At 46.3% G+C, this 27,507-nt stretch overlaps 2 protein-coding genes and 2 pseudogenes across 5 annotated transcripts in view; 2 read left to right on the top strand and 2 right to left on the bottom strand.

The window, feature by feature from the left end:
• LOC116545683 overlaps nt 1-24,238 on the top strand; it is a 50,627-nt gene extending 26,389 nt beyond the window's left edge. Inside the window, exons 1-3 of one of the 2 annotated variants that reach the window (XM_032272215.1) lie at nt 13,683-14,368; nt 16,931-17,133; nt 23,935-24,238. In XM_032272215.1, the coding sequence (XP_032128106.1) occupies nt 13,909-14,368; nt 16,931-17,133; nt 23,935-23,973 (702 nt within the window). In that variant the 5' untranslated portion in view covers nt 13,683-13,908 and the 3' untranslated portion in view covers nt 23,974-24,238. Of the gene's footprint in view, nt 1-13,682; nt 14,369-16,930; nt 18,001-23,934 lie in introns of those variants that run through there. The other variant, XR_004266408.1, reaches the window with a different exon arrangement.
• LOC116545685 lies at nt 19,086-22,202 on the bottom strand (annotated as a pseudogene).
• Nucleotides 21,815-21,912, bottom strand: LOC116545689 (annotated as a pseudogene).
• Nucleotides 24,239-24,398: 160 nt separating the features above from the next.
• The window catches only part of LOC116545684, a 4,311-nt gene continuing 1,202 nt past the window's right edge, over nt 24,399-27,507 (top strand). The window contains exons 1-2 of one of the 3 annotated variants that reach the window (XM_032272218.1): nt 24,399-24,730; nt 26,362-26,546. In XM_032272218.1, the coding sequence (XP_032128109.1) occupies nt 26,474-26,546 (73 nt within the window). In that variant the 5' untranslated portion in view covers nt 24,399-24,730; nt 26,362-26,473. Of the gene's footprint in view, nt 24,731-26,114; nt 26,547-27,507 lie in introns of those variants that run through there. The other 2 variants (XM_032272217.1, XM_032272216.1) reach the window with 2 other exon arrangements.

The following is a 27,507-nucleotide window of genomic DNA, read 5'->3' as shown; positions in this document are numbered from 1 at the left end:
CCACCATTCCTGGCTAATTAAAAAAAACTTTTTTTTTTTTTTTCCTGTAGAGACAGGGTCTTACTATGTTGCCAGGCTGGTCCCAAACTCCTGGGCACAAGCGATCCTCCCTTCTTGGCCTCCCAAAGTGTTTGGTATTACAGGCGTGAGCTACCACACCTGGCCTCTTTCTGTTTCTTTAGAGTAGAGCCGCCCTAGTATGCGTCTCTTGCACATAACTCTTCCCCAGCACTGTTATCTTTTAAGCCTCCTTCAATCTCCAAGTTTGTTGGCTGGGTGAGTTCTCACACCTGTAATCCTGATGTGATAGGATCATTTAAGTTCAGAAGTTTGAGACCAACCTGGACAACACAGGGAGACTCCTGTCTCTATAAAACCTAATTTTTTTTTTTAACTCCACCCAGGCTGCAGTGCAGTAGTGTGATCTCAGGTCACTGCAACTTTTGCCTCCTGGGTTCAAGCCATTCTTCTGTCTCATCCTCACAAGCAGCTGAGATTACAGGCACATGGGACCTTGCCCAGCTAATTTTTGTACTTTTAATAGAGCTGGGGTTTCACCATGTTGGCCTGTCTGTCCTCAAACTCCTGACCTCAGGTGATCTGCCCACCTCAGTCTCTCAAAGTGTAAAGATTGGGATCACAGGTGTGAACAACCGTGCCCGGCCAAAAACTAAAATTAAAAAAAAGACACAATCTACAAGTTTCTCCTCTAGCCCTTTTCCTTTTTTTTTTTTTGGAGACAGAGTCTTGCTCTGTCACCCAGGCCAGAGTGCAATGGCACAATGTCTGTCCACTGCAACCTCCAACTCTCAGGTTCAAGTGATTCTCTTGCTTCAGCCTCCTGAATACCTGGAATTACAGGCATGTGCTACCACACTTGGCTAATTTTTATATTTTTGGTAGAGATGGGGTTTCTCCATGTTGGTCAGGCTGGTCTCAAACCCCTGACCTTGTGATCTGCCCACCTTGGCCTCCCAATGTGCTGGGATTACAGGCCTGAGCCACCTTGCCTGGCCTATCCCTTTTCCTTTCTATGGATTTTGGAAGAGTCCACACTGTTGGGCCTGTAGCATTTCTCAAAGTCTGGATTTCCGTGCTGCAGGTGAACCCATTCTCTGTCTTTTGTATTTGTGGCATATTTGCAACTTTATTCATGCTCACCTCATTAGATTAGAGTTTGATCATGTTGGCAAGATTCAATGGGTGATGTGATTGATCTCTTTTTTTTTTTTTTTTTTTTTTTCTTTTGAGACAGTATCACCAGGTGTCAGGCTGGAGTGCAGTGGCACAATCTCGGTGCTGGGATTCCAGGCGTGAGCCACCACACCTGGCACCTAATTCCTATTCACTGGTAATGGATGGGAGTTATGGAATCTTTCCCCAGAATACATGCTGGCCCCATCAGAACATAAGGGTTCAGTCTCCTAAGAGATGTTTCTCTGTTTGTGCTACACACCCAAATAATCCATCTCAGTCCACTGTTAGAAAATTTCCAGGAATTACAGTGGCTCTAGTCTAGCTGGAAAAACACTGAAGTGTAGGAGTCAGCAGACCCTGGGACTCTTTTGACTCAGCCACTAACAACTTAATGTGGCCTTGGATTAAAAAAACCTGGAGGGCCATGCCTGTAATGCCAGCACTTTGGGAGGTTGATGTGGGAGGATTGCTTGAGCCCAGGAGTTTGAGAGCAGCCTGGGCAACATAGCAAGACCCCATCTCCACAAAAAATTTGAAAAAATTTTCCATGTGTGATGGTGTCCCCCTGTGGTCCCAGCTACTCGGGAGGCTAAAGTGGGAGGATCACTTGAGTCTCAGAGGTCAAGACTGCAGTGAGCCAAGGTCATGCCGCTGCACTCAAGCTTGGGCTTCTAAGTGAGACACTGTCTCAGAAAAAAAAAAGCTGCACCTTTTGTTTTTGCATTCGTAAAAGGCAAATGATATTATCTCCTTCATGGAGTTATTGTGAGGATGAAAATACAATTATTTCTTTTCCTTCTTTTAGAAATACAATGAGATAGGCATAGTGGCCAGGTGAGGTGGCTCATGCCTGTAATCCCAGCACTTTGGGAGGCCGAGACGGGTGGATCACCTGAGGTCAGGAGTTCAAGACCAGCCTGGCCAACATGGTGAAACCCTGACTCCACTAAAACTACAAAAATTAGCCCAGCATGGTGGTATGTGCCTACAATCTCAGCTATTCAGAAAGCTGAGGCAGGAGAATTGCTTGAACCCGGGAGGTGGAGGTTGTAGTGAGCCGAGATCATCCCACTGCACTCCAGCCTGGGAGACAGAGCAAGACTCCATCTCAAAAAACAAACAAACAATAAAAACAAAACCCGGTGTGGTGGCTCATGCCTGTAATCTCAGCACTTTGGGAGGCCGAGTTGAATGGATCGCCTGAGGTCAGGAGTTCAAGATCAGCCTGACCAACATCGAGAAACCCCACCTCTACTAAAAATACAAAATTAGCCAAGCATGGTGGCATGTGCCTGTAATCCCAGCTATTTGGGAGGCTGAGGCAGGAGAATTGCTTCAACCTGGGAAGCAGAGGTTGCAGTGAGCCGAGATTACACTCCAGCATGGACAACAAGAAGGAAACTCTGTCTCACAAATAATAATTAGATAGGCATAGTGCACAAGACAATGTCAGGTGACACCTGCACCACAACTTAATACCACTTTGAGTCCGGACAGACGACGTAGGTCTCTGTGCCTCAGTTTTTCCACCTGTCAGATAGGAATCATATGAGGATGTTCTCCTAAGATGATGTTCAAGGCTAAATAATGTTACCCACAAACGTGCCTAGACCAGCACCACCTGCATTTTAAATACTCTTCCCTTTTGGCTGTTGTTGTTATGTTATTTTACTAACTGGAGTGATTTCTAGCGTGCAAAAAAAAGGACCCGAAGTTTGTGAACAAGACCATTATTCCTTACCAACTGATTAATAACCCCAATTTTTCATTTTCTTTTTTTTCTTTTTTTTTGTGGGGGAGAAAGAGGTAGAAAGGGAACTTTCCATATACATATATATATATAAAATTGCGTTTTAGGTTTTGGGGTACATGTGAAGAACACGCAAGATTGTTGCATAGGTACATATGTGACAATGTGGCTGGCTGTCTTCCTCCCCATCACCTATATTTGGCATTTCTCTCCATGTTATCCCTCCCCAACTCGCCACCCCCTGCTGTCCCTCCCCTAGTTCCCCGCAAAGACTCTAGAGTGTGATGCTCCCCTCCTTGTGCTGATGTGTTCTCATTGTTCAACACCCACCTATGAGTGAGAACATTTGGTGTTTGATTTCCTGTTCTTGTGTCAGTTTGCTGAGAATGATGTTTCCAGGTTCATCCATGTCCCTACAAAGGACACAAACTCATTTTGATGGCTGCATAGTATTCCATGGTGTATATCTGCCACATTTTACCTGTCCAGTCTACCATTGATGGGCATTTGGGTTGGTTCCAAGTCTTTGCTATTGTAAACAGTGCCAAAATGAACAATCGTGTGCTTGTGTCCTTATAATGGAAGGATTTATAATCCTTCGGATATATACCCAGTAATGGGATTGCTGGGTCAAATGGAATTTCTATTTCTAGGTCCTGGAGGAATCACCACACTGTCTTCTACAATGGTTGAACTAATTTACATGCCCACTAACAGTGTAAAAGTGTTCCTAATTCTCCATATCCTCTCCAGCATCTGTTGTCTCCAGGTTTTTTATTTATTGCCATTTTAACTGGCGTGAGGTGGTATCTCAATGTAGTTTTGATTCGCATTTCTCTAATGACCAGTGATGATGAGGATTTTTTTATATGTTTGTTGGTCTCATGTATGTCTTTTATAAAGTATCTGTTCATATCCTTCACTCACTTTTGAATGGGCTTGTTTGTTTTTGTCTTGTAAATCTGTTTTAGTTCTTTGTAGATTCTGGCTATTAGCCCTTTGTCAGATGGGTAGACTGCAAAAATTTTTTCTCACTCTGTTGGTTGCCAGTTCAGTCTAATGATTGTTTCTTTTGCTGTGCAGAAGCTCTGGAGATTAAATAGGTCCCATTTGTCTATTTTAACCTTTGTTGCCAATGCTTTTGTTGTTTTAGTCATGAAGTGCTTGCCTAAGCCAATGTCCTAAATGGTTTTGCCTAGGTTTTTTTTCTAGGGGTTTTTTGGTGTTAGGTCTTATGTTTAAGTCTTTAATCCATCTGGAGTTAATTTCAGTGTAAGGTGTCAGGAAGGAATCCAGTTTCTGCATTCTGCACAGGACTAGCCAGTTTTCTCAATACTATTCATTAAACAGGGAATCCTTTTCTCATTGCTTGTTTTTGTGAGATTTGTCAAAGATCAGATGGTTGTAGATGTGTGGCATTGCCTCTGAGGCCTCTGTTCTGTTCCATTGGTCTATATCTCTGTTTTGGTATCAGTACCATGCTGTTTTGATTACTGTAGCCTCATAGTGTAGTTTGAAGTCAGGTAGTGTGATGCCTCCAGCTTTGTTCTTTTTGCCTAGATTTGACTTGGCTCTGTGGGCTCTCTTTTGGTTCCATATGAAGTTTAAGGTGTTTTTTTCCAGTTCTGTGAAGAAGGCCATTGGTAGCTTGATGGGGATATCACTGAATCTATAGATAACTTTGGGCAGTATGGCCATTTTCACAATATTGATTCTTCCTAACCATGAGCATGGAATGTTTCTCCATCAGTTTGTGGCCTCTCTTATTTCATTGAGCAGTGGTTTGTAGTTCCCCTTGAAGAGGTCCGTTACATTACTTATTAGTTGTATTTCCTCTGTATTTTATTCTCTTATTACCAATTGTGAATGGCAGTTCATTCTTGATGTGGCTCTTTTTAAGTCTGTTATTGATGTATAGGAATTCTTGTGATTTTTGCACATTGATTTTGTATCCTGAGACTTTGCTAAAGTTACTTATCAGTTTCAGGAGATTTTGGGCTGAGACGATGGGGTCTTCTAAATATACAATCATGTCTTCTGCAAATAGAGACAATTTGACTTCCCCCTTTCCTAATTGAATACCCTTTATTTATTTTTCTTGCCTGATTGCTCTGGCTAGAACTTCCAATACTATATTGAATAGGAGTGGTGAGAGAGGGCATCCTTGTCTAATGCCAGATTTCGTAGGGAATGCTTTTAGTTTTGCCCATTCATTATGATACTGACTGTGGGTTTGTCGTAAATAGCTTTTATTATTTTGAGATACATTCCGTCAATACCTAGTTTATTGAGAGTTTTGCCTTCTCTGCATCTATGGAGATAATCATGTGGTTTTTGTGTTTGGTTCTGTTTATGTGGTGAATTACGTTTATAGACTTGTGTATGTTGAACAAGCCTTGCATCCCAGGATGAATTTTTTTTTTTTTTGAGACAGAGTCTCACTCCCCCTCCCAGGCTCAAGCGATTCTCTTGCTCAGTCTCACAGGTAACTGGGATTACAGGCACCCACCACTAGGCCTGGCTAATTTTTGTATTTTTAGTAGAGATGGGGATTCACCTTGTTGGCCAGGCTGGTCTCAAACTCCTGACCTCAGGTGATCCACCCACCTCTGCCTCCCAAAGTGCTGGGATTACAGGCGTGTGCCACCACCCCCACCCCATAACCCCAGTTTCTTTATACCAACTTTGATTATGGAACTTGGCACGACTCCCAGGTTCCCATAATACAAATTGTCCTCCCGAATTGTAACTGCCAGTTTGTTTTCATCTAAGAAAAACAGAACAAGACAACAAAAAGTGAAATGCTGGTCATTTCTGTGGACAAAAAGATAAGTATGGCCGGGTGTGGTGGCTGATGCCTGCAATTCCAGCACTTTGAGAGGCTGAGGCGGGCAGATCACTTGCAGCCAGGAGTTTGAGACCAGCCTGACCAACATGGTGAATCCCCCTCTATACTAAAAATACAAAAATAAGCAAGGCAGGGTGGCATGCGCCTGTAGTCCCATCTACTCAGGAGGCGGAGGCAGGAGAATCGCTTAACCCAGGAGGCAGAGGTTGCAGTCAGCAGAGATCATGCCACTGCACTCCAGCCTGGGTGACAGGATCAGAACTCCATCTCAAAAAACAAAAAAAAAGTAATGTGACTGCTATTTTCTGTTATAATCACAGAGTTCATGTGGAAAAGCTAAGCAATATGAAAAAATACAGAGTTAAGGTTTTTTAAGTTGGTATTATAACATTTATTAAAATAATGCTATGGCTTAATAGAAACAGCAAAGAACCAAAGAATTAAAATGCAAGCTATGTAAAATCCCAACTAAAACCCAAAAGTGTCTAATGTATTCATTCGTTAGCTAACTAAAAGCCCAAAAAAGACAAGACACCCAATAAAGTACTGCAGAACAATTGGCAATTTTCAGTTATCAAAATTGTGGATTTTGCATTTTGTATCTTTTTCTCAAGAAAAAAAAATTTTTTTGAATGTTATATAACATACATATAAAACAAGATAGAAAAATACATTATAAACTTGTAACAATGGCAATAATACATTATCTTACGTGTTTCTCATATGCAATAGATTGGTTACGGTACATACGTAGCATGAAACTACTAAGGTAATAAAGAATAGACAAAAATACATGTCAGCTGTACGATAACATACAAGCGACATTCCCATCTACCCACGCTAAAACATTACATAATACTGTTAGAAAAAGTCTTAAAAACTACATGTTTTAATAAGAAATAAATTCAATAAAGAATGATAATACTGAGAACCAAGGCATTGAGAGATTTCAAAAGTCATGCTTTTTTTTCAGTTGATCCAAAATTTTGTCAACCAAGTTTTCAAAAGTTTGCTCAGAGCCAACATTACCCATAAATGTCACACATTTATTATTTCATACATTTACTTTCTTCCCCATAAAAGACCTTTGATAAACATCTAAAATGTCCAGGTGTAACATAATTGAGATGAAACTGGATCAAATACTGGTATTGTTTTTAATAACTATCACCTCAAGTGTTTGAGTGTCGCAAATTGATTCAACCAACCAAACAATATAAAAATCAAAATGGCACGACATATACTGTAAATAAATCAAAACTGTGTGTGTAACAGAAAGACAAAGCAGTGGCATATTAAACCAAAGCTAGCTGGATATGGAACAATGAATGTCTATTGCATAGTAAATAAACTGACAACGGTTTCAAGTGAGATAAGATGGCAGGGGAGGTCACCAAGAAGGCACTGACTAAGCTTCCTGCTGACCTTTGACTGTGACGCTGGGAAGGTGTGGAAGAGGGGACGAGCTGGAGGGGAGTCCACCGTCACTTGAGATTTGCCACATCTAGTACTGAGCAGTTAATGATTATTCACTCAAGTGTTTTGATGTAGGCTTTGCGTACAAATTGCTTGAACTATGTAACTGTTTGAACTTCTGAAGAAATTAGAAGCTTAAGGTGAAATGTGGTTGAATATTATATGCACTATGATGCTAGTTTTTCACATTCTTTTAAACTTAAAGGGCGGGGGAGGCAGAGGTTACTGAAACCGTAAAGAGATGCGTTACAGAAGTTATCTGGTATGATATAAAGACATGTGGTTACATTTGGGTTATTTAAAACATTGTTTTCCAGAATGAAAATCACAAAGAGTCACTTTCGTGAAAACATTTGCTAGGGATCCTATTATCTCCAATTAATTAAAAACGAAATAAAAAACAAAACAAAATGATTGCATCCCCCTTCTCCAAATAAAACAAAGCTCTAATTTTGTCTGAAGTTCAGGCTACACATAATTTTTATCTCAGAGTCCTTTGGGTTATCATTGAAGACTGGAATAACCAAAAGTATTCAATTATAATTTTTTTAAAAGAATGATGTTTTAAAACTTGCTAGTCAGGCATTAGAAAAATTATCAAATCTTTCACAGTATCAGATTTGGCAAATTTGCATCAAGGTAACGTGGCAAAAATCATGATTCAAACATCAACTCATTTGTCTCCCTCATATCTTCTTTCACATACTGGGCGACTGAGTAACATGCATTAACTTGTATTCTGAGGGAGGAGCTGATCTTTATGAGACACTTGACTAAATGACCATGAAGGAAAATAAGGCACTTTCTTTTCTTTAGACTTATTCCAATACTTAAAAAATAAAAAAGACAAAAAGGCTCTTTTGGTCTTTTGTTTCTTGACAACCACCAGAAAAAATCATTTAATGAAATAAAGGATTACTTTGTTCTTTTTCCTTTTTTTTTTTTTTTTTTTATAACACTTGAAAGTATAAAATGCTACATTTCCAAATATATAGATATATTTTTTTTTTTGTACCAGCACGCTTGTATAGTAAAAGTATCTTTTTGCTCATTTGTTTCAATGCACTACACTTTATCTACAATTTCATTACATGTATACAGCAAATATGTAAGCATGGCTTTTAAATCCTTAATGATTTTTTTTTATACAGGGAGGTTTAAAAAAAAATACTTGAACAGTTTGCCCAGTAATGTGACACATGATGCATGTACCTTGTTCTCATATATTTTTTTAGAAGGTATAAAATGAAGATTCAGTAATTTTAACTCAGATATTTATCTTTTTAAAAATAGTGTTGCAGTTTTGTTATTTGCATTACTTTTCTTTTTTCTTTCTTTTTTGAAACGGAGTTTTGCTCTTGTTACCAGGCTGGAGTGCAATGGCGCAATCTCGGCTCACCGCAACCTCCGCCTCCTGGGTTCAAGCAGTTCTCCTGCCTCAGCCTCTGTGCTCCTGCCTCCGAAGGTGCTGGGACTACAGGTACACACCCCTATACCAAGCTAATTTTTTTTTAAATTGTTTTTGTAGAGGTGAAGTCTCACTATGTTGCCCAGGCTGGTCTTGAACTCCTGGCCTCAAGTAATCCTCCCACCTCAGCCTTCCGAAGTGCTGGGATTACAGGCATGACCTTATCTGGAGACCAGGTCGTTACAGAGGTCATCAAGTTAAAATGGGTCATGAAGGTGGGACCCTGATCCCATATAACTGGTGTCCTTACTAAAAGGGAAATTTGTTGCCAGTAAAAGAAAAAGAAAGAATAAAATATTTTTTCCTCGAGACAGTCTTGTTCTGTTACCCAGGCTGGAGTGTAGTGGTGTGATCATAGCTCAATGCAGCCTCAAACTCCTGGGTTCGAGTGATCCTCTCACGTCAGCTTCCTGAGTAGATGGGACTACAGGTGTGTTCCACCATGCCCAGCTAATTTTCTGTATTTTATGCAGAGACAGTATCTCACTATGTTTCCCAGGCTGGTCTTGAACTTCTGGGCTCAAGCAATCCTGCCTTGGCCTCCCAAAGTGCTGGGATTATAGGTGTGAGCCACTGTGCCTGCCCAAAGGTAAATTTGCACACACAGACAGACGTGCATAGAAGGACAATGGCCACTATAAGTCAAGGGATGCCTGAGCCAGGAGAGAGGCTGGGATAGATTTTTCCTCAGACCCTCCAGAGAGAGCCCGGCCTGCAGACACCTGACTTTATGCTTCCGGCCTCCCGACTGGGAGACAACAACTTTTTATTTTATTTATTGATTTATTGAGACAGGGTCTTGCTCTGTCGCCCAGGCTGGAGTGCAATGGCATGATCTCAGCTCACTGCAGCCTCATTCTCCCTGGCTCAAGCAATTCTCCCACCTCAGCCTCCTGAGTAGCTTGGGAACACAGACACATGCAACCATGCCTAGCTAATTTTTTTTTTTCTGAGATGTATTCTTGCTCTGTCCCCCGGTCTGGAGTAAAGTGGTGTGATCTCAGCTTACTGCAACCTCCATCTTCTGGGTTCAAGCAGTTCTCCTGCCTCAGCCTCCTGAGTAGCTGGGATTACAGACACGCGCCACCACACCCAGCTAATTTTCACCATTTTGGCCACGCAGGTCTCGAACTCCTGACCTCATGATTTGCTTACCTCATCCTCCCAAAGTGCTAGGATTACAGGTGTGAGCCACCACTCCTGGCCTTGTATTTTTTCAGTAGAGATGGGGTTTCATCCTATTGGCCTGGCCGGTCTTTAACTCCTGACCTCAAGAGATCGTCTCATGCTCCCAAAGTACAGGGATGACAGACATGAGCCATGGCATCTAGCCTGAGACAACAAGTTTGTCTTGTTCTAAGCCACTTAGTTTGTGGCACTTTGTTACAGCATCCCCAGCAAAGTTGTACCCAAGGAATAATCCATTTCATTGTTAAAGGACACAGAAGCTCATGCCCTCGGTCATTCATGAATGTGTAATTAGGTTTTGGCCAGGAACAGAGGTTCATGCCTGTAATCCCAGCACTTTGGAAGGCTGAGATAGGAGGATCACTTGAAGCCCAGAGTTTGAGTCCAGCCTGGTCAACATGGTGAGACCCCATCTCCACACACACACACAAATATTAGTTGGGCTTGGTAGCATGCACCTGTAATCCCAGCTACTCAGGAGGCTGAGGTGGGAGGACTGCTTGAGCCTGGGAATAAGAGGCTGCAGTGAGCTGTGATTGTACCACTGCTCTGTAACCTGGACAACACAGGAAGTCCCTATCTATCTCTTAAAAAGAAGTCCCTATCTATCTCTTAAAAAAAAAAAAAAAATCAAACACATTGATTTTGTATTTTTGTTGTTGTTACTGTTGTTTTTTGAGATGGAGTCTTACGCTCTGCCCAGACTGGAGTGCAGTGTTTCAATCTCGGCTCACCGCAACCTCTACCTCCTGTGTTGAAGTGATTCTCATACCTCAGCCTCCCGAGTAGCTGGGATTACAGGTGTGCACCACCACACCCGGCTCATTTTTATATTTTTTAGTAGAGATGGGGTTTCACCATGTTGGCCAGGTTGGTCTCAAACTCCTGACCTCAGGAGATCCACCCGCCTTGGCCTCCCAAAGTGCTGGGATTACAGATGTGGGTCACTGCGCCTGGTCAATTTCATGTTTTGGCTGACTTGGGTCTGGCAGGTGTATGGTTAATAAACCAGGTCTAAATATTTCTAGGCTACCGGTGGCTCGGGCACGCACTGGCAGCAATGTTGTGGGTGGTGATATTGGCTTCGAACGTGGATGAAAACAAGATCTGATCTCCATTTCTCACCCAGAGGGCGTCGACGAGCTGACCTAGGGGATTAAAGGACAGGTACATGAGGCCATGTGTACATCCTGTTAAAGGGGATGCCAACTGCTGGGACCCCAGCCCCCCTGCCACCACCCAGCCCACCCGGCCAGTGGCTCTTCCATGTTCGTTATAGCCTTTTAGAGGTTTGCTATTCAAAGGAGGATGAATCAAGGAAAGTACAGGGCTGGGACACAATTCTGTTACACATGACAAGGAATATGCTTTGGTTCAAGAAAATCCATGGCCAGGCATGGTGGCTCATGCCTGTAATCCCAGCACTTTAGGAGGCCAAGGTGGGAGGATCACCAGAGGTCAGGAGTTCGAGGCCATCATGGCCAACATAGTGAAACCCCAACTCTACTAAAAATACAAAAATTAGCCAGGTGTAGTGGCACATGCCTGTAGTCCCAGCTACTCGAGAGGCTGAGGCCAGAGAATCCTGGGAGGTGGAGGTTGCAGTGAGCCGAGACCACACCATTGTACTCCAGCCTGGGTGACAGAGTGAGACTCCGTCTAAAAAATAAAAATAAAATGAGAAAACCTGATCCTTCTGCCAGGCAAGGGGGTGCACGCTTGTAATCCCAGCACTTTGGGAGGCTGAGGTGGACAGATCACTTGAGGTCAGGAGTTCAAGATCAGCCTGGCTAACAAGGTGAAATCTTGTCTCTGCTAAAAATACAAAAATGAACTGGGCACGGTTGCATGTGCCTGTAATCCCAGCTACTAAGGAGGCTGAGGCAGGAGAATCACTTGAACCTGGGAGGCGTAAATTGCAGTTAGACGAGATTACACCACTGCACTCCAGCCTGAAAAACAGAGCAAGACTCCCCCTTAAAAAAAAAAAAAAATTCAGGGAAAACCAAGGTATCTGCAGATAATGCACCGTGCCACTTTCCCTGTGCACTTTTCCTGCCTCTACGTAGACAGCTCCTAACATCACCATGAGATCCTGGTGAAGGAGGGGTGGATACTGGGGTTGCTATAGTTTAATGAACCATTTTTCCCCCAGAGAGAGATGCTTATGTTCTGTCAGATTCCCTTGAGTGTTTTCCACCCCTTGCTGTGGGTGGTTTACCCTCAGGGCATTTCTCCATGAAGCCACCAGGTGACGCCATTGCTTCATAAATGAGACAAAGTGACCCAACATTAGAAAATAGTGTTCTACTTTCCTTGGGCTGGGTAGGGTAAGTCAAACCTGTAATCCCAGCACTTAGGGAGGCTGAGGTGGGTAGGTCAATTGAGGCCAGGAGTTTGAGACCAGCCTGGCAGCATGGTGAAACCCTGTCTGTACTAAAAATACAAAAATTAGCCAGGCATAGTGATGGACACCTGTCATCCTAGCTACTCGGGAGGCTGAGACAGGAGAATTGATTGGGAAGCAGAGGTTACAGTGAGCCAAGATTGCGACTCTGCACTCTGGGTAACAGAGTCAGACTCCATCTCAAAAAAAAAAAAAAAATAGTATTCCTAAGAACCGAGAGGGGAAACTGAGGCATGCAGACTGGAGTTGGGGTGGGGCTTGGTGAGAGAATGGGTTCAAGTAACCTGTGAAGGACTATTAGAAAGTAACAGCAACTTAAAAATCATTTATTCTACCTTCCACTTTCACATTTTCCAGATATAGAAACCAAAGCTGAGAGATGGAATATATCCCAAAAGCACCACGTTGGTGGGGAGTAGGGTTCCCAGAGAAAACACAGGACATCAGTGAAGTGTGAGTTTCGGACTCTCAGGGTATGTCCCAAATAACGCACGAGACTTAAACTAAAACCTTATTCACTCTTTGTCTTCAAAGGTAACTGTGCATCTGTATGATGATTTGCTAAGTCCGACAACCCTCATGAGGGTGAAATGAAGATTAGGAAAATACTTAAATGTAATAAGCAAACATGCAAAATGAGGACAACTCTGTTCCCATTTTGCAGATGACGGAACTGCACGTTAGGGAGGTGACTTGCCCCAACGCCACCCTCACAAGCATCAGAGTCAGGATTTGAACCCAGTCCTGATTCCAGAGGTTTCAACTTCACTGTTGTGGCCAGGAGCACCCCGCAGTCCTACTCCTGTGTATGCATGTTCTATCTTGAATATAACCCTCTCCCCATCGTGTAAGTGGGCCATTCCCCTCCCTGACATTGAAGGACCCTGTTTTCAGCAGGTGCCTCCTGACCCAGCAGACCCCCATGAGCCCAGATCCCTGGGACCTGGTGGCTGCCCTTACCACATTCCCTGACTCCCCATCTTATGACCCAAGTCTGACCCTCTTCAGGATCTGCAGCTGTTACAGGAAAGGGGACCCGATCCAGAACCCAAGGGAGGGTTCTTGGATCTCGTGCAAGAAACAATTCAGGATGAGTCCATAAAGTGAAAGCACATTTTTTTGTTTGTTTTGGGTTTTTTTTTTTTTTTTTTTTTGAGATGGAGTCTCACTCTGTTGCCCAGGCTAGATAGAGGGTAGCGGTGTGATCTTGGCTCGCTACAACCTATGCCTCCCGGGTTCAAGTGATTTTCCTGCTTCAGCCCCCTGAGTAGCTGGGATCACAGGTGTTCGCTAGTACACCTGGCTAATTTTTATATTTCTAGTAGAGACGGGGTTTCACCATGTTGGCCAGGCTGATCTCGAACTCTTGACCTCAGGTGATCCACCTGCCTCAGCCTCCCAAATTGCTGGGATTACAGGTGAGAGCCACAGAGCAAAGTTATTCTTTCCTAAAAAAGCAAGTTTTTTAGGAAAGTAAAGATAGAATGGCTACTCCATAGAGCAGCCCAGAGGGCGCTGGTGCCCATCTTTAGGGTGATTTCTTCATGACATGCTGAACGAGGGGTAGATTATTCATGACTCCCCTTTTTTTAGATCATATAGGGCAACTTTCTGATGTTGCCATGGCATTTGTAAACTGTCATGGTGCTGGAGGCAATGTAGCAGTGAGGACGACCAGAGGTCACTCTGATCGCCATCTTGGTTTTGGTGGGTTTTGGACTGGCTTCTTTACTGCAGCCTGTTTTACTGGCAGGGTCTCTGTGACCTGTATCCTGTGCTGCCCTCTTGTCTCACCCTGTGACTTAGAATGCCTTCACCACCTGGAAATGCAGCCCAGTAGGTCTCAGCCTCCTTTTACCCAGCTCCTATTCAAGATGAAGCTGCTGTGGTTCACATGCCTCTGGCAGCTGGACTCCCTGGGATCTCCTGACATTCTGTCCCCTCTGTCCCCAGCTCCTGGGTCCCTCCGCCATCGCTGTCTTCCTGAGCTGCCTCCCTCTGAATTTCTTCATCACCAAGAGGAATCACTGTCAGGTTTGGCTTTTGGGAAAGGAACGGACCAGGTAGGAAGTAGGGAGGAAGACACAGGCCCTGGTGTGGGCGATGGGGAGAGGAGAGCTGAGTGGGAGCCGGGGGGTCTGGCTTTGTTCTTGTCTCTGTGAGTTGTCCATTGTGCAGACCTGTCCCGCTCCTTCCCCATTGCCGTGGATGGCGGCTTCTCCCTCCAGTGTTCAGGCCCCAGGCCCTTGGTCAGATCAATGCCCTTTTCTCCTGCACCCCAACAGTCAGCAGATTTGCTTGGCATCATCTTGAAAATGCATCCAGCAGCAAGGCCCTGGCTCACTCCCTACTTCTGCCCCAGCATCTCTCCACTTCCAGCCACAGGAGACCTGTGTGAGCTGAATCCATTGCACCCTCCTCTGCTCAGACCCACAGCGGCCTCATTTTCCTCAGTCTGAGCCAAAGGCCCCACAGTGGCCCACCAGGCCTGCCCTGAGCTGCCTCATTGCCTCCAGCCTCACCTTCCACACATCTCCCTCCCTTCCCCACCTACCCCCCTTCCCTATCTTCACACCTGCCTGATGTTCACACATCTCTCCAGGCATCTGCTTTAGCTGTTCCCTCCACCTGGACCACCCTCACTCCAGAAGACCCTTGTCCCCTCCAGCACCCCCCTGAAGTCAGGGCAGCCTCCCTCACCACCGTCCAGCAAGGACACGGCACACCCATCCCTCTCCTCTGAGCGGCTCCCTTCCTTGGCCTGTCCTGGGTTCATTTTTACTTTTCCCCAGCACTTCCCACTTCCTAAAGGGCCCTGCAGGAAGCACCTGGCAGGGGCTGACGGCCTCGCTCTCCTTAGACTGGAAGCTCCGCAGCAGCACGGGCCACTCTCTGTGGCAGACTCAGTATGTAGCTAGTGCTCGGCATGCAGAAGGTGCTGGATCAGTGTTTGAGAACTGTGGAAGGAAGGAGGGAGGGGAGGAGTGAAAAGCAGGGAGGGAAGGAAAGATAGGAAAGGGGAGGACAGATGGAGAGAAGAAAAGAGTTGAAAGAGGAAGAGAAGGAATGAGGGAGGGAAGGAAGAAAGGGAGGAGGAAGGGAAAAAAGAGGGCAGAAGAAAGGGCAGGAGAGCGGAAGAAAGGAGTAGGGAAGAAAGGAGAGAAAGGTGGGAGGGAGGGAGGGAGGGAGGGAAGGGGATGGAGGGAAGGAACTTATTTCCCCTCTAGGCCCAGCTGTCCCAATGTCCATCTTGGACTGTGTCTCCAGCCTCCTGCATGGCTTCTCCGGCACAGTGACTCATGCCTGTAATCCCAGCACTTTGGAAGGTGGAGGCAGGCGGATCACCTGAGTTCAGGAGTTCCAAACCAGACTGGTCAACATGGCAAAATGCTATCTCTCTTAAAAAATACAAAGATTGGCCGGGCGCGGTGGCTCAAGCCTGTAATCCCAGCACTTTGGGAGGCCGAGGCGGGTGGATCACGAGGTCAAGAGATCGAGACCATCCTGGTCAACATGGTGAAACCCCGTCTCTACTAAAAATACAAAAAATTAGCTGGGCATGGTGGTGCGTGCCTGTAATCCCAGCTACTCGGGAGGCTGAGGCAGGAGAATTGCCTGAACCCAGGAGGCGGAGGTTGCGGTGAGCCGAGATCGCGCCATTGCACTCCAGCCTGGGTAACATGAGTGAAACTCCGTCTCAAAAAAAAAAAAAGCAGACTACAAAGATTAGCTGATGGTGGCAGGCACCTCTAATCCCAGCTACTCTAGAATCTCAGGCAGGAGAATCACTTGAACATGGGAGGCAGAGGTTACAGTGAGCTGAGATTGTGCTGCTGCACTCCAGCCTGGTAACAGAGCAAGACTCCATCTCAAAAAATAACAAAAAATCTTCTCCAGGCAGCTGCCTCCCAATGATGCCTCCCTCCCCTGGTGATGCACAGGAGACGCCGAACTCCTGCCTGGCCCTGGAGTGCCAAGTGACCCTGCCCACGCACTCCTCTGGCCACACTGAGTGTCCTCCGAGTCATGCTGCTCCCTGTGCCTGGGTTTTTGCTGCCCCCTGCCTCAAACCCTCCCCTCCCTCTTCCTGGCTCCATCCCCTCATCCTCTGCCTGCCCAGCACCCACCGCCTGGTCATTTAACGTGTAGCTCAGGCTGTAATCCCAGAACTTTAGGATGCCAGGGGCAGAGGATCACTTGAGCCCAAGAGCTTGAGGCCAACCTGGGCAACATAGTGAGATCCCCCTAACTCCACCAAAAATGTGAAAGAAAGAAAAAAAGATGTAACTCAGGCATTACCCACCTCGAGGTAGCCTTCCTGATGGCGCCATACCGAGGTGGGCTAAGGGGCAGCCTCTGTTCTTCGGGCATCAGAAGCTGCCTCCCCGGGGCAGTGGTCCTGGGTCAGCTCCTGCAGGAGTCCAGGCACAGGATGATGGTGGATGGGTCAGGACCAGGGTCAGAGATGTGGAGAGGCAGACAGCTTTGGGACGCACTTGGCAATATCAGTGGGATTTGCTGCAGGGTGACTGTCAGGGTGTAGAAGAGAATTCTGGACCAGCCGTGTCTTCATCTCTCTCTTCCCTCCAATCCCAGGAGAGCAAATGAGGCAGAAGGACTTGCAGGCCCAGCTCAGCAGCCCCATCCTCAGGAACTCGAGGATCATCAAGTTCCATGGCTGGGAGGGAGCCTTTCTGGACAGAGTCCCGGGCATCCGAGGCCAGGAGCTGGGCGCCTTGTGGACCTCCGATCTCCTCTTCTCCGTGTCACTGGTGTCCTTCCAAGCGTCTACATTTCTGGTAATGTCACTCTAGTCTCTATGCTGAGCAGGACTGGGGAAGGAATGTAGGGGTCAGGAGGTGAGGTAGGTGGAGCCTCCCAGATCCTACCACCCTGTCCATCAAAACCCACACATTTTGGATCCTGTTCTCTCAGGGTTCTTGCTGTCTTCTGTGTGAACAAAAGTATCACATCATTCTGGTGAAGGTGGCAGCAGTTGATGAGGTCTGCTCTTCTGAGAGTTCCAGGCTTCTACTGATGTGGGGAGGAGGATTCATGTGCAGGCAGGCTGCAGAGGTAGAATCCGGGGTCTGAGTGGCTTTCCTGCTGCCGGCCAGCAGATGTCCACAGCCACCCTGTCACTAACGTGATCCTTGTCCTGCCATTCTGTCATTTATTTCCGATAGCTATCAGAACACTCTTCCTAAAGCACAGCTTTCAGAAGAATTTAAACATGTTGATGCAGAGGCCAGGTGCAGTGACTCAAGCCTGTCATCCCAGCTCTTTGGGAGGCTGAGGTGGCTTGAACCCGGGTGGTGATTGCAGTGAGCTGAGATTGTGCCACTTCACTCCAGCCTGGGTGACAGAGCAAGACTTTGTCTCAAAAACAAAACTAAACTAAACAAAAGAATCACAAATGGGACCAACGCCTAGAGCCCTCCCATGCTGCTCTCCCCAGGAGTCCCCAGGCTCAGCCCTCATGTCTGTCACCTTGACAGAGAGGCCTTTCCTGACCACTTTCACCACCACCACGGCACCCCTGCTCACACTAGTGCGCTCTACACCTGCACCTGAATTTCTCTTTACTTTTTTATTTTTGAAGACAGAGTCTTGCTCTGTTCCCCAGGCTGGAGTGCAGTGAATCATTGAATGAATGAATGTAAGAATGAATAAATGGCCGGGTGCTGTGGCTCATGCCTGTAATCCCAGCACTTTGGGAGGCCGAGGTGGGCGGATTGCTTGAGGTCAGGAGTTTGAGACCTGCCTGGTGGTGAAACCCCATCTCTACTAAAAATAAAAAAGTTAGCTAGAAATGGTGGTGCATGCCTGTAATCCTAGCTACTCAGGAGGCTGAGGCAGGAGAATTTCCTGCCCCCAGGTGGTGGAGGTTGCAGTGAGTAGAGATCATGTCACTGCACTGTAGCCTAGCAGAAAGAGAGAGACTGTCTCAGAAATAAATAAAAAATAATTTAAAAAAAGAATGAATGAACGACAAGAAGGCCTAGATAGAAGGAATAAGTTACAGTAATCAATAGTGCACAAGGGAAATTACAATGAATGAGAATTTATTTGAATATTTCAAGATAGCTAGAAGAGAAGGATTTTCGTGTTCCCAAAACAAAAGATAAATATTTGAGGTGATGACTGTCTCAGTTACCCTGATTTGATCATTATAGATTGTCTACAGCTGGGGTCCCCAACCCTCCTGGCCACAGATCAGTACCAGTCTGTAGCCTGTTTTTGTTTTCTCTCTTTTCTTTTCTTTTTTTTTTTTTTGAGACAGAGTCTCACTTTGTGCAGTGGTGCAATCTCAGGTAAATGTAACCTCCACCTCCGAGGTTCAAGCAATTCTCCTACCTCAGCCTCCTGAGTAGCTGGAATTACAGGCATGTACCACCACACCTGGCTAATTTTTGTATTTTTAGTAGAGACAGGGTTTCACCATGTTGGCCAGGCTGGTCCCAAACTCTTTACTACAGGTGATTCGCCCTCCTCATTCTCCCAAAGTGCTGGGATTACAAGTGTGAGCCATTGCACCCCAGCCTTTTTTTTTTTTTTTTTTTTGGACACAGAGTTTTGCTCTTGTTGCCCAGGCTGGAATGCAGTGGCGTGATCTTGGCTCTCTGCAACCTCTGTCTCCCAGATTCAAGCGACTTTCCTGCCTCAGATTTCCAAGTAGCTGGGATTACAGGTATGAGCCACCACGCCAGGCTAATTTTTGTATTTCTGGTAGAGATAGGGTGTCTGTATGTTGTTCAGGCTGGCCTCGAACTCCTGACCTCAGCTGATCCACCTGCCTCAGTTTCCCAAAGTCCTGGGATTACAGGCGTGAGCCCCTGCACCTGGCTCACCTGTTAGGAACTGGGCAGGCAGCACAGCAGGTGAGCAGCGGGCGGGCGAGGGAGGCTTCATCAGTGTTCACAGCCACTCCTTATTGCTGGCATCACCACCTGCGCTCCACCTCCTGTCAGATTGGTGGTGTTGCTAGAGTCTCATAGGAGCGCAAACCCTACTGTAAACAGCACATGCGTGGGAGCTGGACTGCATCCTCCTTATGAGAATCCAATGCCTGTTGATCTGTCACTGTCTCCCATCACCCCCAGAAGGGATCATCTAGTTTCAGGAAAACAAGCTCAGGGCTCCCACTGATTCTACGTTATGGTGAGTTGTGTAAGTATTTCATTGTATATTACAATGTAATAATAATAGAAGTAGGCCGGGCACATTGGCTCATGCCTGTTATCCTAGCACTTTGGGAGGCTGAGGCAGGTGGATCACCTGAGGTTGGGAGTTCAAGACCAGCCTGGCCAACATGGTGAAACACCGTCTCTACTAAAGGTACAAAAACTGGCCTAACATGGGGGCAGCAACCTGTAATCCCAGCTATTTGGGAGGCTGAGGCAGGAGAATTGCTTGAACCCAGGAGCAAAGGTTGCAGTGAGCCATGATCATAGCATTTTGGGAAGCTGAAGTGGGCGGATCACCTGAAGTCAGCAGTTTGAGACCAGCCTGGCCCACTGGTGAAACCCCGACTGTAATAAAAATACAAAAATTAGTTGGGTGTGGTGGTAGGAGCCTATAAGCTGAGCTACTCAGGAGGCTGAGGCAAAAGAATTGCTTCAACCCAGGAGCTGGAGGTTGCAGTGAGCTGAGATCATGTCCCTGCACTCCAGCCTGGGCAATAGAGCAAGATTCTGTCTTTTTTTAAAAAAAAGCAAGCCGGTTACAATGGCTTATACCTATAATCCCAGAACTTTGGGAGGCCAAGGTGGAAAGATCACTTGAGGCTAGGAGTTCCAGGTAAACCTGGGAAACATAGCAAGACCCCATCTCTACAAAACATTTTTTAAAAATTAGGCACAGTGGCATGTGCCTGTAGTCTCAGCTACTCAGGAGGCTAAGGCAAGAGGATTACTGGAGCCCAGGAGGTGAAGGCTGTAGTGAGTCATGCTTGTGCCACTGACTCCAGCCTGGGTGACAGAGTGAGACCCTGTCGCTCAAAAAATAATTCAGAGTAGAGAGAGGTATGAATTGTAAATTTAAGCATGCCACATCCCAAATTTCCTTCAGAAGTGTTGATGCATGCCCCAAGAAATCTGCATTCATTTCCCAGCGCTGCCTTAACAAAGTACCCTAAACTGTGTGGCTTCAACCACAGAGATTTATTCTCACAGTTCTGGAGGCCAAGAGTCTGAAATCAAGGGATTTTTTATTGTTTGTTTGTTTTTCCTGTGAAGGCTGTGAGGGAGGGTCTGTCCCAGGTCTCGCTGCTGGATTTTCAGAGCCTCCAGAGTTCCTGGGCTTGTAGGTGGTCTTCTGTCTCTGTCTTGACATTGTTTTCCCTTTGTACGTGTCTTTGTCCACGTATCCCTTTTTATAAGGACACCAGGCACACGGGATCAGGATTCACCCTCATTACCTCAGCTTAGCTTGATCACATGTGAAGAGCCTATTTCCAAATAAGGTCGCATCCACAGACCCTGCGGTGTAGGACTTCAGCGTTTTTTGGGGAGACACAGGACAATGCATAACGCTATAGATTTGCAAATATTTTTAGTTTGAGTTTCTGGGTTTTCTTTTTTCTTTTTTTTTTTTTTTTTTAATTGTTGCTTTTATTATTAAAATTCTAGTTCTTGTCTCTCCCAGTGAAGAAGAATGTATCTTCATTAGGCCAATTCTGCGTGAAGCCTGGGTCAGGAGCATGAAGTGTTTGAGGAAGTGGGTTGGATGTGTGAGTTTCCATCTCTGTCTGAGCCTGTCAGGGTTTTGGTGGAGTACAGGGCAGGAGCACCCTGCTGGAGAGGCCAAGGCATAGCTGTGGGTAGGCTCAGGCTTCAGTTTTTCCATGCCCACCATTTGCCCCTTTGTCTTTGACGGAGTTTCACCAAGCTGGCCAGGTCAAACTCCCGACCTCACATGATCCTCCAGCCTCGGCCTCCCCAAGGGTACTTTGAGCAGCAGGGCATGTAGGTGCCCATGCTCCCCATCCTGCATGTTCCCAGGTTCTTTCCCATGGCACAGGCGATGGTCTCTCTCTGAGCTCTGGGTCCACCTCCCTGGCCTAGTTCCCCAGCATCTGCTCACAGGTTCGAGCCACATCACTGAGCTTGAGGCGGGCATAGTCCACTCGCTTCAGAGCCATCTGACAGTCCTTCCTCGAAGAGTAGCTGGAGCCCTCATGGGGCTGCCCTGTGGCCACCTGGGTGAGGTAGCAGATCTGAGCTGACAGCTCCGCCTCCACGTGCGGCACTGAAGGGGTGAAGGCTGCCGCCTGCCGGTCTAGAAGCCGCTCGTTGGTTTTCTCCTTGGACAATTCTAGGATCACTGTACCTGCATTCTGAAGGATGGCGCCGATTTCCCGTTTGATGTCTTCCAGGGCGCGTAGTCGCTCGTTCGCCAGGCTGTAGGTAGCCATTGTCACTCCGGGAATCCTCCTCAGGAGTTTCTCCTGAGAAACGCAACCTTATTTTTTCTTTTTTGCATCAGATTGGTGATATGATGATACCGTAACAAGTTTTGAGGAAGGCACATAACATAAAATTGCATGAAAACCCAATCGTAATGCTTAGGTTTTGGTTTTTTAATTTTAATTCTAACTTTTCTTGAGGCAGAGTCTTGCTCCATTACCCAGGCTGGAGGGCAGTGGTGTAAACATGGCTTACTGCAGCCTCGACCTCCTGAGCTCCAGCGATCTTCCCACCTTAGCCTCCCAATGTGCTAGAATTATAGGAATGTGCCACCACCCCCACCTGTTCCCTATTTTTTGTTTGTACATTGCTCTTTTTACTCATAAATACACCTTTGCAGCTGGGCATGCTGGCTCGTGCCTGTAATCCTCAGCACTTTGGGAGGCCAAGGCAGGTGCATCACTTGAGGTCAGGAGTTCAAGACCAGCCTGGCCAACATGATGTAACGCCTTCTCTACTAAAAATACCAAAATGAGCTGGACGTGGTGGTGCTTGCCTGTAATCCCAGTGACTCGGGAAGCTTAGGCAGGAGAAGCACTTGAACCCTGAAGGCGGAGGTTGCAGTGAGCCAAGTTCATACTACTGCACTTCAGACTTGGTGGCAGAGTGAGACTCTGACGCAAAAAAAAAAAAACAAAACATACACACACACACACCCCTTGGCAATCTTTTTATGTATCAGCATTTGCTGGTACAATTTAAATTCTATGGTAGATTTCATTTAGATTAATACAATCTAAATACTATTCTATTAAGTTCTACAACTAAAAAAAATAGGCAATGCATTTAAATGATTCAAAGTTCAAAAAACTATGAAAGAGTGTAGAACTGAGTCTCCCATATGGCCGCCAGTGGTATATGTGTTTATTGAAATCTAAGTGAGGCTGAATATGGTGGCTCATGCCTGTAATCCCAGCACTTTGGGAGGCTGAGTCAGGTGGCTCACCTGAGGTCAGGAGTTTGAGAGCAGCCTGACCAACATGGTGAAAGCCCATCTCTACTAAAAACACAAAAAGTAGCTATATGTGGTGGTGAGCCCCTGTAACCCCATCTACTTGGGAAGCTGAGGCAGGAGAACTGCTTGAACCTGTGGGACAGAAGTTGCGGTGAGCCAAGATCACACAACTTCACTCCAGCTTGGGCAACAGAGCTAGACTCCATCTCAAAAAAGAAAAAAAAAAAATCTAAATGAATTAACATTAAAGAAAATGAAAGATTTGGTTCTTCAGCTGCCTGGGCCACATTTCAGGTGCTCCACAGCTGCAGATGGCCCAGAAACATGGTCCTTATTGCAAAAAGTTCTATTGGTTGGTGCTGGTACAGCCTTAAAGCTGCTCTCCCACCCCTCCTGAAAGCCAACCACTGCTGGGGTTTTTTTGGTGATTCCTTTCTGAGATGATCTGTGCACACAATCAGCACGTGGAGTTAAATATATCCACCTAAAAAAAAAATCAGTGTCTCCCGTGTAGTGCAAATGACCACGTAATAGTCCATGGAATGGAATGTTTTCAGCTAGGTCAATAATGAAGTGCTCTTGAGTTTTTCCCAGGTTTCCTCTCTTACAATTATTCTGTGGTGAACACCATTCTCTCTGCAGAGTAAATTCTTAACAGTGGAATTCCCTGGCCACAAGGTTTATGTTTTTCTCATTTTTTTTCTTCCTTTATTTTTTCTTTTCTTTCCTTTCTCTCCTTCCCTCTATTCCCCCTTTTTTCCTCTTCCTACCTCTTTTCTTCCCTTTCCCCCCTCTTCCCCCACCTTTTCTCTTTCCCACTTTCCTGTTTCTTTTACAAGGTCTTCTATGCAATGGCATGATCCTAAATCACTGCAGTCTTGAACCCCTGGGCCCAAGCGATCCTCTTGCCTCAGCCTCCCAAGTAGCTGGGGCTAAGGCCTGTGCCACCATGCCCTTCCATTGTTTTTCTTTTCATTTTTTTTCTTTTTTGTGGGGATGGGTCTTACTTTGTTGTCCAGGCTCATTTTCATCTTAGTAGGTGCTTTTCAAGGGTTCTTACCCAAGTGTACCTGGATAGAACTTAGTCACTTGAAGCCCTTGTAATTGTGTTGAAGTTTTATGTCTGTCTCCTCCATCCTGGGGAGAAGATTTAAAACGTCTATCCCCTTTTTAAGCAGATCAGTGACTTCAAAAAGTGTACAAATGTTGGGAGGTGACCGGGAGGATCACATGAAGTCAGGAATTTGGGACCAGGCTGGCCAAGAAGATGAAACCCTGTCTCTACCAAAAATACAAAACTTACCTGGGTGTGGTGGTGCACGCCTGTAGGCCCAGCTTCTCAGGAGGCTGAGGCAGGCGAATTGCTTGAATCTGGAAGGTGGAGGTTGCAGTGAGTCGAGATCGTGCCACTGCACTCCAGCCAGCGTACAAATAGCAGCTTTAGACTTGATCCTGCCAGGCATGACCACTGGGCCCTTTCTGCAGTGGATCACCCGATTCTGCCTCAGTTTCCAGTGTCTTCTCAGAGGGCTGGCGCGGAGCAATTGAAGCCAGGGCTGGATGTCTTGCTGCATACATACCCTCTCCACTTCCACCTGTGCTGTCAGCCTGGGTGGGGAGAAGACCCAGGAGAGGACTGTCTTCCTCCTAAAGCCCCACCTGTCTGATGGCTGAGACTTCTGCCTCATTTCCAGAACTCCCAGGGACCCTTGAATGGCTTGTTATTTGCTAAATGTGCAAGCACAGATTGCCTGTACCTCCCCTCAGACCTTCCTGCCACTCCCTATAGAGCTGTCTGAAGCCTGGAAATGTTTGTTTGCCTTTGGAGAAATTCTAGTTCCATCTGCCCCAGACTCATCACAACTACAGTAACAGCCGGTGCTCTGTAAGTTTCTGGAGCCTGTTCCAGCAGACAGGAGGTTCCTTCTTCAAGTCCTCTTTGTAACCCCATACAAGATGAGGAAACTGAGGCAGGTAAGCTCATTGAATACAAAGTGCCAGAGCTTGGGTTCAACCTTAAAGTTTGTGGGATTTAAGGTTGGTGTGGGAAGTGTTCTGTTTGGCACCCCCTATCCTGGTATGTGGGGGTTGGGTCCTCAGTTGCCTGGAGAGCTCCAGTTTATGCCTGCTGACCTGACACATTTGTGACTAGTGTTCTCTTTAACTGCAAAGTGCTGTGGTTTGGGAGAGAAATTCTGTGCTCACCCTGTTCATGTGCACCCTGAGGAAGCTCTGACACCACCACGCAGCCTCTGGTACATACTGGAGAAAGCCGGCGCTAGGATGTGCCTGTGAGCAGGAAGAGCTGCGAGCATCTACATCCACATGTAGACATATTTGTACACATACATTCATATACACACATCCATATATATACACATCTTTACACACATCTGCACACGTCTACATATAGACACATCCATGTACACATCACTGTACACACACATCCATATCCACACATTCGTGCACACATTTTTCCATACATCTGTATACATACACATCTACAGATATCCATGTACAGATACATCTGTACACAGATATGTACACATTTGTATACACACATCTGCACGCATGTCGGTGGGGATCAGGGATATACAGCATTAAGTACTGACGGTCTGGTAATGGCGAGTATTGTTTTGACATCTTTTGGGTGAACTGACTAGCTATTGGCTATCAGAGGGTTGTGTGGGGTGTGTCTGCAGGTTGGCGGGGCCATCAAACATGGCTTTGTAGTTGCTCATGGCTTTTCTAGAGGATCTCCCATGTGGGGCCTTGGAGTATAGTGAGCTGTCCCCATGGCCCACCTGCCAGTGTCTGCACCAGTGACCAACACAGTTCTGGCTTCACGGGCCTCAAGGACTTTGGATTGTACTGTAAGAAACGCTAGTGTGCCATCATTGGACGTGTCTGGTCACCACATTGAGATCAGTTGCCAGCGGCGGGATGGGAGCCATGAGAGCCAGGAGGATGTTGCCGTCAGGCTTGATAACCAGGGCTGGGGCTGGTGTGCAGTGGAGGTGGCAGATGGGGTCGTCTAGTCATATTCCATAGCGATGGTCGACTGAGTTCCTGATGGATCCAACGAGGGGGTTATCAAGGAGAGGAGTCTTTTGTGTTTATGTCTGAGTTTATAACACAGGTTTCTAATTTTGAGAAATCCGGAGTTTAAAAAATTGGGAAAGGGCTGGGCATAGTGGTTCACACCTGTAATCTCAGCAATTTGAGAGGCCAAGGCGGGCAGATCACTTGGGCTCAGGAGTTTGAGACGAGCCTCGACAACATGGCAAAACTCTGTCTTTACTAAAAATAGAAAAATGAGCTGGGCACTGTGGTGTGTGTGTGTCATCCCAGCTACTCGGAAGGCTGAGGCAGGAGAATCATTTGAACTCAGGAGGCGAAGCTTTCAGTGAACCAGGACCCTGCCACTGCACTCCAGCCTGGGTGACAGAGTGAGACTCTGTCTCCAGAAAAATCAAATACTGGGGAAGGATTGGCATAGAAATCCATTGGCTGTCTCCTGCGCTCTCTCCAGTCCCAGCTTTTGTGATCGTGGCTGGGCTTGCTGGCCAATTCTATCATTCCAGGTGACACCAAGGTCTTTTCAGGGCAAGAGTGACCTGCAGCCACCCAAGGTCAGCAAGGCCGAGAGGTTCCAGGCGCAGCTGGAGATGAAACTGGTGATGGGGGCAGCCCTGTCATCTTTACAGGGAACCTCACATGGCAGGTGGGCAGCAAGCTGGCCTCTCCGCATCACTGAGCCATCTGCTGACTGACCAGGCCCAAGTGACAGGTAGGAGTTGAGACCTCTTTTGCCCCATCTCATCTGTGGCCAGGCTAGGGTGTAGGCCAAATGCGTCCTGATGGTCCTCATTACCCAAGCCTCTGAATATCAACATCTCATCTAAGGACAGACGCAAGCTCAGCGTGAGCCCCTAGAACCTCCCAAAGCCTCCAACTGCCCCCACAAACCTTAAAATAGCAGATTTTGGGCTGTTTTTATTCTCACCCACGATAAGAAACACATGTAACATTTTGACCCAAAATACACGGGGCATTTAAAACACACACACAGGCTGGGCAGGTGCTGGCCCTGTGCCAGAGCTGGGATGGTGGTGCCTGGGTGTGCCACTTATGTGTTCTGAAAGATTACAAGATAAGGACAAGAGCCGGGGTTGGGGGCACTTGGAGCGGTGGCTGTTGACCACCTCATGTGGGTGCTTGGGAGTCACCTGTGTATTCTGGATGACCTTCAGTGTTGCAGAAGCAGAAGCTTCAGAAGGTGAAATTTACACAACAACCCATGACATGTAGTTTTGTTATCTGTCCTATTTGATTTTATTTCATTCTACTTTCTTTTTTTTTTTTGAGACAGTCTCACAGTGTTGCTGGGACTGGATGCAATGGTGCAATCTTGGCTCACTGCAGCCTCTGTCTCCTGGGTTCAAGTGGTTCTCCTGCCTCAGCCTCCTGAGTAGCTGGGGTTACAGGCGCCCACCACCACACCTGGTTATTTATTTATTGATTGATTTTTTTGTGTTTTTGTAGAGATGGGGTTTTACTATGTTGGCGAGGCTGGTCTCGAACTCCTGACCTCAGGAAATCTGCCTGCCTTGGCCTCCCAAAGTACTGGGATTACAGGCATGAGCCACTGTGCCCAGCCTCATTCTACTTTATTTTGGGCCAAACACAGTGTCTGTTGCCTATAATCCCAGAACTTTGGGAAGCCAAGGCAAGAGAATTGCTCGAGCCCA

The sequence above is a fragment of the Sapajus apella genome, unplaced genomic scaffold, assembly GCF_009761245.1.
Source record: "Sapajus apella isolate SASKATOON/1434 unplaced genomic scaffold, GSC_monkey_1.0 scaffold333, whole genome shotgun sequence".
NCBI classification, from domain to species: Eukaryota; Metazoa; Chordata; class Mammalia; order Primates; family Cebidae; genus Sapajus; species Sapajus apella.
The sequence above is the reverse complement of the archived record's forward strand: the minus strand, read 5'-3'. Positions and strand labels throughout refer to the sequence as shown.